The sequence below is a fragment of the Hippoglossus stenolepis genome, chromosome 1 (genome assembly GCF_022539355.2).
Source record: "Hippoglossus stenolepis isolate QCI-W04-F060 chromosome 1, HSTE1.2, whole genome shotgun sequence".
NCBI classification, from domain to species: Eukaryota; Metazoa; Chordata; class Actinopteri; order Pleuronectiformes; family Pleuronectidae; genus Hippoglossus; species Hippoglossus stenolepis.
The window spans coordinates 12,400,313-12,418,036 of NC_061483.1; the positions used below are offsets into that span (position 1 = coordinate 12,400,313).

At 41.2% G+C, this 17,724-nt stretch overlaps 1 protein-coding gene across 13 annotated transcripts in view; it reads right to left on the bottom strand.

Moving 5' to 3' along the window:
- Positions 1–17,724, bottom strand: part of tjp1a (tight junction protein 1a) — a 102,700-nt gene that overhangs the window by 21,296 nt on the left and 63,680 nt on the right. For 6 of the 13 annotated variants that reach the window (XM_035168611.2, XM_035169173.2, XM_035168936.2 and 3 more), the window contains 12 exons: positions 9,327–9,383; positions 8,161–8,285; positions 7,924–8,026; positions 7,413–7,725; positions 7,041–7,147; positions 6,159–6,327; positions 5,805–5,940; positions 5,319–5,330; positions 4,394–4,432; positions 1,932–2,071; positions 1,462–1,567; positions 961–1,111 (listed from right to left, as the gene is read on the bottom strand). In XM_035168611.2, coding sequence (XP_035024502.1) covers positions 961–1,111; positions 1,462–1,567; positions 1,932–2,071; positions 4,394–4,432; positions 5,319–5,330; positions 5,805–5,940; positions 6,159–6,327; positions 7,041–7,147; positions 7,413–7,725; positions 7,924–8,026; positions 8,161–8,285; positions 9,327–9,383 — 1,458 coding nt within the window. The remainder of the gene's footprint in view (positions 1–960; positions 1,112–1,461; positions 1,568–1,931; positions 2,072–4,393; positions 4,433–5,318; positions 5,331–5,804; positions 5,941–6,158; positions 6,328–7,040; positions 7,148–7,412; positions 7,726–7,923; positions 8,027–8,160; positions 8,286–9,326; positions 9,384–17,724) is intronic. The other 7 variants (XM_035169378.2, XM_035169293.2, XM_035169097.2 and 4 more) reach the window with 3 other exon arrangements.

Consider the following 17,724-nt stretch of genomic DNA (forward strand, 5'->3'; position numbering starts at 1 on the left):
GCCATTGTAGTTTGTTAATGTCATGGGGAGAATAAGTGGTACGTCCAGCCTCTGAGGGACAGATCCCTTCAGTTACAGCAGGTGTAATCCTTGGCTGTTGTATAAACATGTCAGAATGATTCCAACACTGACATCAAGAGGGTTTCCATCATCCCAGCAACAATGTTACACTAGTATTCAATGAAACAGACAGTCAACTGTTCTAAGTGCAGAATGATAGAATGACTTCTATTGTGTTTTCACATTGGAAACAAGGGGTGTTTTGACACGAGGCACGGCCTGGGAATGACTCACAGACTGACAGATACATTGTACTGTATCCCCCAAGATCTCTGTACACAGAACCAAATGTATTATGTCCATGGGATCACACAGTTTCAACACTGATGATCTAAGTTAGTGTGGGCAGTTATGGCTTGTCTATTTTGACAAAAACACCAGATGTTCTTCCCACTTTCACCCATGTGACATGAAAAAAAATAGCAATGTACTAAAGAAGAAAACAATACTTAAAAACGGCTTTTCAAGGACAGCACTCTGGAATCAGGCTGACGAGCGACAGTCAATCTATATATCTGCATGCGACTTAGAGAACACATTTACAAACTCCTGGTTAGTGTAGAACCTGGGTTTTCATGCAGCAACATTCCCTTTACACCCTCATCCAGCTGCTACAAGAGATGTATGATAATGTCGCCCAAGGAGTTGCTTTTCTTAGAGCATTTTGATTGTGCAGTAAAAGAAGGCCCTCGGTTGTAGAAGAGGACAGTTCTTAGACCAGTTTATAAATAGTCGGATTCAGCTGTGAAAACAAACTTCAAACCGAACATCAAATTGCAATATTTTCTCTTTCTCCAGGAAAATGTAGCTGAATTCTCGGATTAAAAAAATCATGTTAGTTCAAGTAACTCCAGAGAGTAAATAACAGTCGTGTTGTTAAAGACATGGAGTGAAACATACCCTGAGAATCTGGTCGCCCTCCTCCAGTCCCTCCTTGGCAGCAGGACTGTCTTCCAAAACTCCTGCCACAAAAATCCCCACATCGTTCCCTCCTGCTAACCGCAGCCCGACACTCTCTCCTTTCTTGAACTTAACCAGCTTCATACTTGGCCTGCAGAACAACACAAGTGGATGGACATATTTGAGCAAAAATATCAGCACATCATTGATTTAAAAAGAGACACAGAAAATTACTCAAGCAAGCAGAAAAAGACGTAACAAAAGCCGACCAAAATCTCTTGACCTTTCTTTAACTCAATTTATAGAACTAAGCATTTGGCAGGCAGGTTCATTTTCAAACCTGGAAACCAGACCAATCAGTAAGCTCAGATTTATTTGCTTTCACAAATCAGACCAATTCGCATTTGATGCCAGGCCACTGAATTATCGAGTTCACTTATTATTAACATGATTATAATTTGCACTCAATACTGTGAGGTGCTTTGCCTCTTAGATATTTACCTGAGAATACTCTCATCATGAGCGGCGCTGGGTACAGGGGCATCAGAGGGGCTGACGGGCAGGTCCACGTCAGGCTGACCAGGCTGTGCATACACTGGTTTTGGTTCTGCCACAAATTCAAAACACAGAAATCAGAATAACATACTTAATTCTAAGAAAACCTGTATACACTGTGCTGAACTGCATTAGGTTTAAGGGTATTTTTTGTGACATACAGATTTTTTCCCTAGATGTTGACAGAGTGAAGTCTTTTTTTTTTTATGAGGATGTGTTGTTTAGATATTACACAACAAAAAACAGTTGAGATTGTGCTTTTAACTGCCTTAAAACAGTAATGGAGCTTAGGATAAAAGGTTTATCTGATCTCTGACTTTGGATCTCACTTTGTCTATACTACTATAAGATGGGGAAATATGCAATGTGGTCAAAGTTGCACTCATCCCTCATGATAGTGAGCGGAGGGTCCGTACCAGGCAGCGGGGGTAACGATTTCTCATCTCTGGAACTGGCCTGGTCACTGGCCTGTGATAAAACTCCATCATCAGAGCTTTTCACCGGTGTGGACATGGACCCTGGTTTGGATCCACGCTCCTCATCTCGACTTCGATGGCTGAAATAAACCATAGCAATGCACACAATTCAGTGAGAGTGGACCTGCAATGCTGTAAACAATGACAGTTTATAGCCGACAATTTACATTAATGCATCCGTTCAATGACACAGTGCCACATCTTTGCTGAAATGAAATGGACCATGAACTATTTTAATAAGGGCACATGGACAGAAAGCTGGATAACAATGCAACAAGCAATTAAGGAAGGATGCGCGGCTCTGTTGAAGACAATGTACATTGAGTTTCTTCTTCTCTTTCTTTTAAATCTTTTTTATTAATTGTCTGGTATATGCAGAATGTCAATAAGAAAACAGATTCCGGACCAGAAACTAGCAACACTGTAAATTCCATTGGAGCAGAAATAATTTAAATTGTTTTAATTTCCAGATTACAAGATTGATGTGAACTCCCATTTTGTTGAGCGTACAGTAATCTTTCCAATGAAAGCACAAGCAGTGAAAGAAAAGAGACAGAGTCTCCCAACATAAACTCTAGAGTCATGATAGTTTTCAGCACAAGTTCCTGTTTAACCTGGATAAAATAAACAGGGTAAAACTGTAAAACTATGTGTGTGTGTGTGTGTGTGTGTGTGTGTGTGTGTGTGTGTGTGTGTGTGTGTGTGTGTGTGTGTGTGTGTGTGTGTGTGTGTGTGTGTGTCCATGAGTCTGGTGGGCTGTGTCCAACAGAGTAGAAAGGACTGCTGCTTAAAACAATGGTTGAATTCCAGTGTGATCACATGACTGCCTGCTGGCACAGTACTTGAGCTGTATTCAGAAGCTTTTGTAGAAGAATGTGAAGGTGCAGGCTGTACCACTAGCTCACACTACAGAAACATGTCCCATTCTTTTATTTTAGCTTGAATAGTATGAAAATATACAATGTACAGCAAAGACGTATGTAGGTGAATGTAAAGCCATTTACTCTCTTTTGAGAAATACTGCTGCCTCTGAATTTGTCCAGCTGCTCTAACCACAGAAACACACAAATCTGATCTGGGCAATGTTATATGTCAGCAGCATCAGCCTCAGCAAGACCCGTGTGGGAGTGTGTTGTCGAGAAAGAAGGGTAAATGACAGCTGCTGCCAGAGGATAAATAACAGAATTGTAATGCCAGAGAGAAAGAGACAGCGTGGGTTTGTGTCTGTGTTTGTAATGGATGAATGAGAAAAGAGTGTGACACAAGGGGGGAGAAAGGAGGGAGAGAAACAGAGCAAGAGCAAGGGACAGACAGAACGGCAGAGAGAGAGAGAGACAGAACGGCAGAGAGAGAGAGAGAGAGAGAGAGAGAGAGAGAGAGAGAGAGAGAGAGAGAGAGAGAGAGAGAGAGAGAGAGAGAGAGAGAGAGAGAGAGAGAGAGAGAGAGAGAGAGAGACTGTTGTGGCCTAAATCTGCTGTTCCTTGCAGCAGGATGGTGCTAAAAAAGGCTTCATGCTGACAAACACCATTTGACAGAAGCCTTTGTTCAATTCCCTACCTAAGACATTGTTACAGGTACGGACGAGAGAGCACAAGTCAGTGAGGGAGAGGGAGAGATGTGGCTGCATGAGGATCAACAAACAATGACAAATATATAACATAACACTGCCACACCAGAGTCTATCAGTCCCAGTGTTTTTAATCTCCACCCACAAGCTTCAACATATGTACAGCATAAAGCCGACTAGATGTTCCAACAGGAAAAAACTCTAATAATAAAATATTTAAACATATAATTAACAAAAGCTGAAAGACATAAAAAGTTACTCACACAAATGTATCTGTAAGTTGAACCATGATGCTTAGTAAGTGGATTTTAAGTATTCCTTGAAGGACATCACAGAGAGCCTTCTGCCCTGTGCAAAAACTACACTCATGCTCACTGAGAGACACTTTGTGATGAAGAGCGTATTTGATGATCTGTTGTATTCAGCATTATGGAGCAGCGTTATGTCCCCGGGAAAAGAATGCCTCTAAGCCCTACAGCCAATCAGGTTAAGCGAACCATGTGGCTCGGGGAAAAGCTCTGTGGGAAGTATGTCAAATTCCTTTTTCCCCTCCCAAACTGGGAGATAACAATATTCCCTTAAATCACTGTCTGGTGCATCAAGACTGTGATTTCCTCAGTTAAACTTCTTCAACCACACACCGTCCATGTGAAATAGGTGTAACTCCATCTGGGTGCTTTTCATATTAAATCACTCAAAGTGTTCAACGTTAAACAAGATTTTCATACATTTTGACCTTCTACTTTCAGATAAATAAAAGGAGCAATAAACATTAGAGCTAAATTATCAAAACAAACAAATACTGGCCTGTTGTCAGAAGGATGCATTCACTTACATTGGAAGTAATCTGTGCAAGAGCGAACCTGCTCTCGTCCTGCATTGAGACAAGTATGGTTACTCTGCAGTCTGTTCATCTAGTCAAGTGGTAGTCTATCTATTCACACTACATGACTGACAGGTCATCTAGTAAGACAGCTAAATTAGCAGCAGCATTCTGAGCAACAACAGGGTGTGTGGGGTCTGAAAATCAAGTAACGTCTCCATGAGGTTACTGGTTTTCAGCTAAATTTAAGTTTTGTGTATCCCGTTCAAATGAGACATTTGACACTCATATCTCACATAGCCAGACCTTTAACTCACCAAGAATATAGAAGTGTGGTGAAATTTGATTATAGATAAGTTTGAAGTATATGCCTCATAATTAGCACCTCTGCTTATTTTTCTATTTGGCCACATCTTCTCTGTAGCAGTTTTTGTGTCTGGAGCATGAAAGCCCATACAAACATGATGAAAAGGAGGTCTGGTTATCAAAGACTTGGAGAGTTAAATCCAGAACGTGAAGTTAAATCCAGAAAAGTGCTTGAAGGCAGCATGAGATTCAAGCCCATGATTTAATAACCACCTCTACTTCACAGTATCAAACAGTATTTGATATAGTATTTACAGTGAACTATTTAGAGAAACAAGCAACGTACCCTCTGTCTTTTCTCACTGCACCAAATGACAGAATTAGCATAGGTCTGTTCCCAAAAGAGACACGTTCTCTTTGATTCAAGTCTGCAAGATACAGGCACTCGTCTTGTCCCATTCGACTGAGATTACTATCTCGGCCTTGCTTACATTGCTCGTGCTGCACACACTCCACACAGACAGAGACACTACAATCACGTTAATGTATTCCTCTAACTCTATTTTGCCATCTACGTGTTTGTCAGCTACAGGAATCTATGTACCTCTAAACTACAACAAAGACGACTTACTGAAATCTCCAACTGGCAGTGAGAAAACAGGAGAACAAAGAGAGAGCATGGACATTTAGATGAATTGAAAGATAAGAAAAGGTTATTTAATAGAGAAATTGTAACAACAGTAACATTTGCATTAAACAAACCCAGCTTTGCTTGATTTTAGCATATTTTTCAGAACACGCCCTTATTCCAGCACAAAATGGATCAATCCGTCCTCTCGTCCTCGGCCCTTCCTGAGCAAAGCATTATTGGAACTCAGTGATGGCTCCAGAGGGAGTGTGATGCTTTATGCATGCCATGTCTTTATCTATTGATTTATGCATTAGTGGTGCAAGGTGCTTACACAGCATCAACCAACCTGTGGGTGTGAACATGATATATGATGCTGCAGTCGTGGGAGTATGGATGTATGACTGTGGCATGCGTGACAGGTGTCCCGCCACCAGATTTGCAGTCCCATCACACACTTGTATGTGTGTGCGTGTGCACGTCCCTTACCTGCCATTGCTGATCTGCCGAGGTGAGTGACGGAGATGGTCCGATGCATCAGGCCTGTCGGGCGAACGTGATCGACTACCTCGCCCGAGGGATCGATTGGAATGATCTGATGTCAGTGAATGTATTTCTGAAATATCTGTGAAATTGACATTAAATGTGTTATCATTTAATCAATGATGTAAATCATGGTAGACTTAAAATGACAAGAAATGTTTCATTTTATATCAGCTGTGATTTAAATCATCTCTTCTTGGTGTTTAAAAATAGATCTGTTATTTGTAAAAAAGAGACACTTGAGCGATTAGATCTCAGCTGCATCAACAATAAAGCACTGCTCCATGTTTGTTGTCTCACCATCTCTGTCTGAATTATTAGCTGATGGGATACTGTCATCGAGATCTGGGATGTTGAGCAGCGTGGCACGTTCATCTCTCTGCACCACCATCTTCAACTTGCCCTTTGACCTTTCAATCAGCTTCTTGGCATCTATCAGTGACAGGTTCTCTGTGACCGTGCCATTGATCTGTCAGAGGAAGAGAGGCTGGTCAGCACAAGACCTGAATAGACAAGTTATCATCTCTGCAGATTTTTGCTGTAAAGCCACAAATGCGCAAACTATTAGATGAGCACGGGGAAAGGAGGAATTGTGAAAAGCCTTCGTTCTACCGCAGATTAACAATTATTATTCCATTAATAAAGAGTAGAAGAGGAGGCTACAAACAAGATTAAAATTGTTTCATGTAATTAGACTATCAGAGACACAGAAGTTGTATTGTATCATATACAGTTTATAAAGCAAAAGTTTAATCTAAGTATTCGTTTCAATTGTTCCTTGTACTGAAATCGAATTTCAACTTGAACCCGTCTCAGCCTCTTTTCAGAACGATTGATACACTCAATTAGAGTTTAAATGCATCTCTTTAAAATGAAAGAGGATTTTTTTTTTTCTCCTCAGAAACTGACTGGATACAAATTCTGACGAATAATGGAATGTGTGGTATTCCTGCTGGTGAGCCTGCATATTAATGATGTATGACCTCACTCTGTGTGACACTTTCAGCCGCTCACAGATTAACCCAGCAGACTAGTGAACACGGTCAGTAAAAAAAATACCTGATACTTCTTCCATCCCACTCACTCCTTCTATAACATTTATCAATTTACATTCCCATTACTTGTGTTTTTCCCATTTGAATGCACATGTCTTACTCAAAAACTCTCGTGTTTTTCTCTCACCTTGAGTACAACATCTCCCTCCTGGATATTTCCATCTCTGGCAGCAAGGCTTTCGGGAGAGATGTCCTTCACAAAGATGTGGCTGGCCAATCGGAGTCCATATTCTGCTTTCAGAGGTAATAATCATTAAAAATTATATTAGAGCCTATCAATCTAACCCTCACTTAGTTCTTTGCAAATAAGATTATCTAGTCTGGATTTCTGATGACACTGTTTGCACTTTTCTTCAAGTTCTATTAAAGATGAGCAACTCAAGAATACGTCATTTATGTAAATAATATTTTTCTGTGTTTTATAGTCATAGTATTAATTTAGTTTTATGTAAATTGAGTTTTACTGTACAGCATTTACAGTCATAATTGTGTTGCCCACCTTCGTTTTTGCGGGACTTGACGAGGGTGACCTTGGCTGGCTTGGGAGGAGCAGACGAGACTTGTGAACGGCGGTCAGAGCGCGGTGAGACGCTCCTCTCCCGCGAGGGACTGCGATCCCGTCTGCCGCTGTTGCTGCGCTCACGCCTGGCTGTGCCTCCACTTGCTCCTCCATAGGCACTTTGGCCACCACGACCACTGTGGTGCTCATAGTCATCCTCGTCATCACTGTCCTCTTCCTCATGCTCTGACATTGTCTCCCTGTCTCCTGGCCGCGAAACAGGGATTTGTACTTTCCTTTTCCTACGGATAGTCTTGAAAACAGAGACAAAGTATTTTAAAAGATGAACATAAAATTTTTGACTCAGACTTTCAATATTGTTAATGTTGCAAAAACATTCTGTGAAAAAAGGAATTGAAGGTGAATCAATGCAATTCCAAAATCATGCTGTCTAACATCAGGGGTCTCTGTAATAACATTTCACCCTAAATCAGGTAGATGTTGAACTTACTATCTTTGCATTTTTGCCACTCTTGCGGAGTTGCTGCACAGCGTAGGCATGCTCTACGTTGTCCATAGAGACAGCATTGACCATCACCACACGGTCATTTTCTCTGAGAAAGAAAAAAAAGCAATGCATTAACATTTCTAGGTTGTAAGTATAGTTACTATCTGTAAAGACTAAAATGGAACAGGGATATTACATAATTATCAAATAAAAACTATTGCAATATATTCAGACACTTACTGTAGAAGTCCCTCTGCAGGACCTCCTTTTAACACATCAGATATCACAATGGATGTTTCTCCACTCTGGAAATGAGGGTTGTCTCGGCCACCTGAGATGGCAATGCCAAACCCAAATCCTGGGGCCTGCACACACAGAAATACATGGCAGATATATTTGACACGTGTGGGTTTGCTGTAAACACAATTTCTGACTCTCTGCAAGCTAATTATCATTGAAAAGGAAAGTAATATGTTGTGTTAAGGGGGGGGTTTACAGAACTGGTGCATTTGCCATAGACAGCAACAAAACCATACATTTGCATGTTATTTAGCTGATTTTTCCATGAGGTTTCAGTGGAGGGTTAGAGGACTGCTGTGTTTTTGCCAGCGCAAAAGCCAGCACCAAGGGAGCAGGCCATGTGATCGAAATGGATAATCTTACAACCACAACAACACAGGAGAGCTGTAAGTCTGAGAACCGCAGGCCACACTGGGCTGCTCCTTCAGCCTCAATAAAGCCGCTCACTAATTAGATTACAGCAAGCAAGCCAGTCTAGACAGGTGCTCTACACGACACAACAGCATCAAATAAGTAGAGTTTACGGTCTCATAGCAAGGTATTAGGCCGTTGAATAATAATAATAATAATAATAATAATAACTTTGTTTGTATAGCACTTATCTCAACGAGGTTACAAAGTGCTTCACACAATACTTTGATGGCTAACCTCATGATGCTGATAATGTGTCAGAGGGTAGTCAGAGATAATCATCAACCTTAAATTTGCTTGTGAATTAAGGAGGTACAATTTATCATAATTAAATGTGACAATACAAAAGGACAAAAACGCAAAACAGCCTAAAAGTCTCATCTCCCACTTTTCCTGGAGTTATGTGAAGGAGAAGAATATGTTGCCAACAGGAAGGAAGTGAAATGAAGTAGTAAGGAAGTGAATGCTGATTTCTGTCTTCCTTAGCATTGTTTCCTGCCATCTGCGCTCACGGACTATTGTTTCATGACCACACATCCTGCCGCTACAGCTGGCCCGCTCAGTACCGTGACAGAAGACAGATAGATGAGCAGAGGACCGAGGGGAACAATGAGGAAAAAGTGAAGAAAACACAAGACATACAACAGGATAGCCGGAGAGACAGGGGAGTGTATTAAAGAGATGTAAAAACTTACCCTGTGAAGGGTCACTGTGTGCTGTTCCCATATTACTGTTTCCTCCATCGCTGCACTCTGCAACACAAGAGGGAAAGGATCAGTAATCAAACATCAGTTTATTAGATACATGTTCACGTGTAAATGAACTGTAATAATTCTGCAACAGATTCAAATCTTTGTAAGCTTGAAAAAAAAAAAATCAACAGTGATAACTCAGTAAAAAGCATAAAAACCTTTTAACTTCAGTGCTGACCTTTTGCTTTAAGTTCACTCAACTCTGCTTCAGGCAAAATGTATGGGTCTACCGGCACACTGCTCATGCATGATGCTAATATACACAAGCACAACGAGTAGATGACTCGACTAACCCTAAGCCAACAATTTGACTCTGACAGATATCAGACTCAGATCGGTGCATCCCTTATCTAAAAAAGACATGTACACCCACTGCCTCAATCTACTGCTCAGTGGGCAGAGTTGGTCTTTGTCTACCGGTAACACAAACATGGTTGCTTATTTGCATGACCAAGTCCTGGAGTTGGAAATGTCTTCATGTGAAAAGATTATGACTGAAAGCAGCACAAGTAAACAGCTGGCAGTGGCTGACTGAGGCTGCAAAGATTGGGGGAACGTTACTATATCATTTCTGGCTGGGTCACCAGAGAAAGCTGAAGCAAAGACAGTATTTAGTTGCTCCTCTGATACAAATATTGCTCACACTCATTCTCTAATGCAGTTACATCATACAGGTTTCTCTTTATGCACGATTTATCAAGAATTGTTCAACGTCAATGTCTTTAATTGGCTATTGCTGGTTTCGCCGTATGAAGCACAGTAAATGTCAGAAAACTCTTCATTTGTAAATGTATGAATGTGATAAAGATATTATTAGTTTATTATTAGTCATTAGTTTAAACAGACACTGCTCAATTTGTGTCTCAAAGCTGTTTTTTTTTAACCCCCCACACTGCTTCATCTCCAGCTTTAAATTGCAGCTTCCCTCCGACTGATGATGCACCACTGCTGCTGCTGTCCTGTGTGTCTGCCTGCAGGCACTGATGGTACAGCTGTCTGCAGCAGAGTGCTGAGCTCAGTCTAATGTGGCAGGAGAAGGAAAGACATAAACACTGACACACATGGCAGGGTGCTCATTTAGTGCACCTTCTATAATCAGCTTTTTAAAATAACATACCATGTCATCTGTCCACCCTATCATCGCGACCATCTCACTCCCTCACCCCTTTATCATCACCTAATCCCCAAACCCTCTCACCCATCATCTTTAACATCACCGTGGTCATTACTGTCAGCACCTTCACTTATCCTAAATATACAGTTTACAGACACTTCGTGCTGCAGAGCTGCCAAGTGCCTATGATGAGGAGACAGACCAACAGCCAGCTGGTGAGAGTGTCTGTCTGTGTGTTGACATGTTGAGAAAAAGACACAACAACACAAAGCAAAAATGGAGGACGGATACTGGATCTAGATAAGATGAAAAGAGATCATAGGTTTTGTTTGTGTTTATAGCTGCAAGGTGTCAAAGACAGTTCAGTTGTTTCAAAGACGGGAATTTCACCTTTATTGACATGACTGTATGCGTGAAAATGGGGGAAGACACAGCAAAGGGCCAGGTCGCAATTTCAACATATAACTATGAGTTGATTATTCAATTGGTTGATCAACACAACATTAACTGGCAACTTCTCTGATAAACTGAGAATCACTTGAGGAATTTTTCAAGAAAAAAAACATAGATTTGATTGTTCCAGCTTCTCAAATACAAGAATTTGCTGGGGTTTTATTTTTATTTTTACTTATCATCTATTCAATTGCCCAGTTAAGTCTAGAGTGTTGGCCAACAGGGAACTGCAGCTCAGTGGACTGTGAGGGCAGAGGTATGTTAGTGTTTACAGGTGACTCAGTGAACACCTCACCTGCATTAACTGTAGGTCTCCTAATCTGCGTTTGTGCTTCAGTCCTTCCCTTTCACTCCTCTGCACTGTATGACAATGAATCAGTTGGCCTTCACCTCCAGAATACACAGTTAACCCTATGACCCTAATTTCCATGGCAGCTCTGTGTGGATGTTATTTATGTCCATAATTGGCGGAGAGGGCTTCGGTGTCCCCCTCTCTCTCCCTCCCTATTTGCCCGTACAACTCCCACAGTAATGCGACTATTGTGTGAAGGGACCTGACCCATTTAACCATGGCTTCCCCCCGACATTCCCAAACACATCTATTCCTCCAAAGTGTTTTGTGATACATTCATCCATCCATTCATCCATTCATCCATCCCGCCGTCCAGGCAGACAGAGAAGGGCTACGCCATGAGAAAAAAAACAGTGTGCTAGGGTCATGTGACCAGGCGGTCAGGCAGGCAGGTGGCCTTGTCCTTGAACTGTGGGTTGCACTGAGAGGCAGGGAGAGAGAGGGGGGGGAGGCAGTGGGAGCGAGGCTGTAGGCTGCTTATACAACCAGAGTTTTCCATAAGAGCTGGCTGTTGGCCGATTGGCCAGACATTTCCAGCTGATTACTTTCTTAACGTTTCAATTCACATAACCATCACTTATAACAAGCACATAACTATAACCTTCAAGGATTTTAGTCATCAGACATCTGGATCTTAAAAAAAACTAAAAAACTCTCCCAGCTCCTCCTGATATCCTGTGTTTGCCCGAGAGCATTAGAGAACCAATGATTTCTTAATGTGAAACTGCTTTATTCAGTATTTTTACGAAATATAATCAACGGGTCCATTTGTTTGGGAGAAGAAGAGGCCTATTGCTCCTGGTAAAAACCTTCTGGACGATGAACACTTACATAATCTTAACATAAAATACAAATTATGAGTTCCATGAAGACAGCTCGGATAAAACTCTGACTATTTCAGTGAATTTATGGGCACACACCCATAACAATCATTTGACTAATGGTTGCGTTTAATCATCAACCCATGCTCATAAGAATGAGCTCACTCTGTGTGTGGGCTCCAGGCTGCAAACATACATAACAGAGCCGGGACAGTAAATATGTAACTGTGAGGCAGTCAAAACCTTTGCATTTCTTTGAGTGTATGTGAAAGACCTCCCACCAACTTATTGTCAGCATCTAGTGAAGTGTCACCGCACTGTTTAACATTTAGCTACACTATTTTCACTAAGAGCAGGTCTTGTGTGTGAGTGTGTGGGCTGCATAGCGCTGCAGTGTGTCAGAGAGCTGCCCCGCCCCTCACTCACAGGATCCGAGACAGAGATCTCTCCTCTGGATTGGGAAAAGTGAAAATACGTGATAGACAAATGTCTTAATGAGAAAGAAAGTCGGTTTACAAAATGTGGATGATATATTTTATGTAGCGGTAATAAATAGTACGTTTTTTCCTAAATTTAGCAGAGCAGAACCATTAATATTGGAACTTACTGATATCATGGTCTCTAATCATTTTGCCCCGAGTCTTTTAACTTACTCATAAACAAATGAATGATGACCACTGAACCATTAAATCCCTACTCAAAAGCTACAAGAGAATAAAAATGACTCAAAAACCCATGTTAAACATATTTGTGCTCCACTTAGTCTAAAACTGACCATAAACCTTACTGGGAGGGCTTACAGCACATGGAGGGCGTATGAGCCATGAGGGAGTAAACCTGCTTGTTCCTGTAAGAGGCAATTGGTCAAGTGTATGAGTCATAGTCTCATCAGGAGAATTTGGATTAATAGTCTGACCTAAATTGAATTACTATTTAACATTTGAGTAGATGAGGGAAAGAGTCATCCTTTATCTAATATACTGCTGATTTGCAACATGGCATTTTCACACTTTTCTCGATTGGTTTAACAACTCAAATGGTTTTCAATGATGCAAAAGCAGGGGAATGTGTAGTTATGTTAAGCTTGTGAGAGTTAAAATCCCACATATACAGTAAATCCCAGATATTCAGTCAAACCAAGACAGCTTGTGAGATAGTTCTGTGAGGTGTTAAGCAGGATATTAATTAAAAATAAGCTTAATCTAAATTTCAAAGCAGGTGTTAAAACACATGTGCCGAAGCTCTGTCAGAAAAGAGAAGTAACACAGGCAAACAACACAGTAAAAAAAAACGAGGCAACTTTTATTACAGATAGAAGGTTAGCATGGGAAACTTGGGTAAACGGCTGCTTAGAGTATTTACTCCACTGGGACTACAGCTCTGTCTCTCAGATGAGATTATTATAGCAATTAATCCCTGCGATGTGAAGTGATAATTAACAGGCTGACTGATTGAGAGTGAGATATAAGCAGTGGAGAGAGAAGACAGCAACACAGAGGAAACTGAAAAAAGAGCATTTGATAGAGCCTTGGCCACAGCAAAATCATGTGACATAATCATGTCAATTGCTAGGAATTATTAGAATACATCAGAACAATAAGTGTTTAGTTTAAATGGGTGAATTTCAATAGCTAATATTATGTGGTTTGGAAGAGGAACTTTCATAAAAGAGCTATCCACAGAGAGGGATATTCTGTCCAGAAAAAAACTCTAATTGGTTAGTTCAAGTATTTTGTTACAGGAACATTTCAGATCACACACTACCAAAGATCACATAACAAACCAGACCAAAATGAACTCAAGTGTGCCTCATTTTCTGGAGTAAATCTAGTTTTATCTCTGAAGTCGCAGAGAAACAATGGTGTGTTTGATGTTGCACAAAGTGACGGCAGCCTAGTGTATTTTATATATCCATATTAGTCAGACTTGAGCTCTGGCCAGCAAGGCCCAGGGCTGAGAAACAAACCACACACGTGTGTACTTGCCAGTGCACGCAGGCACGTACGCACACACACAACCAGACACAAACTCACATGCGCAAGCCATGATCGAACACTACAGGGCCTCTTTGTTCGAGCTACAGCCAGCCTGACTTGGCCCTGCCCGGCCCACCATAGCACACAGTCCAATCCAGATGATAACAGCTCACTCAGGCTCTTCAAAGGCAGAGGCTAATCCAGTTCTTTGGGGCATACTGATGAAGCGACTGGAAAAATGAGTGCTGAAATAGACAATAATAACCTGCTGCAGAAAGCTATGATAAATAGGGTCAGGTCAAGCATGCAAGTCTCCAACGCAAACCTCTCACTCTGCATATTCATCAAACTTGTTCACATTTACAGAGGATCTATACAAAGTGACTGCACACTGCCAATGTCTTAAGAATCTGTGCAAAAGAGTCAGCTGATGAGCTTCACTGAACTTTTGGGAAACAAAAGCATTCAGCCAGACATAGCCGTGAACATGCTGACCTGCGTCACATTCTGTAGTTGGGGATAATTAGTACACAATAATAACTAAGTACAGAGATGTTCAGACGAATACATCCCTAATTACCTCAGTTTTTATTATATAATTATCTTTATGAACTGGATGAGGAACGTGATGAAGTGGCAGGTGACACAGAGATCATATTTTATGAGTCATGAACTGGGAGGAAGTTTAGATGATAGGGCTGAGCAAAAAAAACAATATACACAATTATCGCAATATAATTTTGTCAATAGCAATAAAGCAAAGGTCCCATATATTGCGATGTAATTCTTATGCATTGTTCAATCACAGTGTGGAGGTATAACATATAACTGATCCACCACAGATTTGTTCTGTTTGTTTTTGGTGTTTATCAAGTGTTTGTCATTCTCTGCTCATCATTTAAAACCACAACATTCACTCAGGAGAAAAAACAGACTTTAAAAATAAATGAAATAATATTGCAACACTGATCATGATAACTTTTGATATTGACTGATATGAAAATGTTAATCTGGGCTTTATCATCCAGCCTTATTAGAAGCTCTTCACCAATGCTTCACCAATGAAAGTCTTGTCCGGTGGTCCATTATTCACCAACCCCCTTCATCTGCTCCCTTTCATCTGAACCAAAGGAATGGTTCATACAGTGGGTGTATCAAATGCAAAGTCTAAGAGGTACTTTTTGAGGAAAAACTGACATATCAGGCAAATAACACACAAAAAAAGGATAGAAAAATAGGTCATGACTGACATCTCTGCCCTTCGGCGAATACACTTCATTATTCACATTAGGCTATTTTGAGGTACAGAGAAATACAGAGTAAGGGGTGAGCAGGACGCGTTACTTTCTCGATGACGAAAAGAGTGAGGAAAAATCCTGACAAAGCTTTAGGTCAGTGTGCCTGCTCTTCTCTGATAGCCCGGGACAGGATGTAAGCAAGAGCAGCCACGGCACCCACAGGAAAACACTCCACTTCCTGTTTGCAGGAAATAGCTTCAGCTTGCTGCAAAATCCCTGTGCACACTATTGAAAAGTCCTCCTAGTAAAAAAAACTCATCTCGTCTTGCGACCTACAAGCTAAGAAATCCCTTGGAGGGAGTGGCAAGGGGCCTTCGCATTTAAGACAAGGACTGTAAAGTGTTTTAATTGTGTTCAAGGTCAAATTATTGTCACTGATCAAACCTAGTATTTCTTCATGGTTATTAGGCACTCCTGTAAACACAAATACATATGCAACCTCAACAACAAGCACTGACCCATGAAAAACCTTTAACAACATAAATACACTGTACTGCAGAGGGGTCAGAATACTGCATCAAAAACAGCTGGCGAGGAAGACGGGGAGGGGAGGGGAGAGGAGATGAGAGAAGTGAAGACGAACATTTCAGAGTCACCACCCTGTACCAGCAGCTTGTCCCATCACTGGGGCAATTGTATCCATGGTAACTATATCTCCCCTCTTACTGGACCCAAAGGAAAGAATGAGGCAGCAGTACACTCAAACAAAACATAATTAGAGACACATGCACATGCTCTTTCTGGAGGGCAGGCACTCAACAACAAGCATTTCATGCATGTGAGCCACTAATGTAAGCTTTACATTCTGTCTATCAAATTAGTGTGCACTGCCCCGTAAAGTGCACATGTAAACAAACCCAGCAAAATAACTGCGTCACCTCGGTGTTAAACAGATGAGTTCAGCTGTAGCCATTTTAAGGGCAGGTTATGACTGTGATGGGAGGAGAGAGGGCTGAATACACACATGGGTGTGCAGATGAGGGCGAGTAGCCAATAGGCAGATGACGATGACGATGATGCAGAGCCTCAGTCAGCAGTGATGTGCCGTTGTGCTGGCATGCTCATATATGCTTGAGTTAATTAGTTTCAAACAGCAGCTCTACTCTGTCACACGGCTCAGTTAAAAAAAACACCAGGACTGTCCTCAGAACAACGTAGAGGATACACACACTCAGACACACACTCACACACCTCTGACTGAAAACTATCTGACACAGAGTCACTGCTAGAATAGTCAGGGCAGGAATAAAATACAAAACCTATAATCCAGGCTTTTGGATTAAAACGTTAATCTGAGCCATGCTTCCTTCTGTAGTCTACGGCTGCTGTCTCATGAAAGCAAATAAATGGATGGATGGATGGATGGATGGATGGATGGATGGATGGATGGATGAACTGGAGAGCACTGTCATGTCACCAAGAATACAGTATACTGTTTAAGCTTTTGGACATGGATGATAGTGAAGTAGCGGGGAAGATGAACACATGTTTAACTCTCTTAAATTGTACCATCCTGCCAACTAGCAGATGGATAGACTGTTAATGTTTTATCCAAGCTTTGACTACATGAAATTCTTACACTGTACAGAGAGTTAACGAACAAAGAACTGTGGTAAAATCAGCCACAGAAAAATCCACAATAAAGATGCCTGTTGGATTTTTAAAGCAATTGCTAATCTAATCAGATACATACAAAAAGGTATACAGGTTTCTACTGACAAAGGAAAATGAGCACTTGTGTTTAAGTTTAGGTATCAGAAGCAGAGGAAATCCGATCCCTGTATCTGAAGTTATTGGTTGATGTTCACAAAGAGATTAATTACCCAAGACCACTTTATATCGGCTATTATACTCAAATAAAATAAAACTTGAAATGGCAAGTCTATGTCTACACTGATATATTGCATTTTTCACATCTACTTGCACTTTTTGCCTGTTTTACTTCCCAGGTCTCATTCCTTCCGCTTTAGTAGTTTCTGCATAATCCTACTAACAGATACACCAACAAACAGACATGGGTGAAAACATAACCTCCTTGGCTGAGAAAAAAAAAAAAGGTAATGTTTTCTGATTCAATAAAGCAAAAGCTTGATCGCAGTCTCTGGCTCAGGTCCAGGCTCTGATTTTTTTCCACTGACCATAGTGCAGTAGGTTCACTCCTATCCACTGGCTGAGGCATACAGCCAGGTTAGGCTAGCATCTCATGTGCAGCTTATCCAGCAGCAAAGTCATCCCAGCTCAACCACACTAATTGTTCTCTGCCTAGAGAGACAGGCAGAGTGTTGAGGTCACAGAGGGGAGTGGTAACTTCTGGGGGGATTCAGACT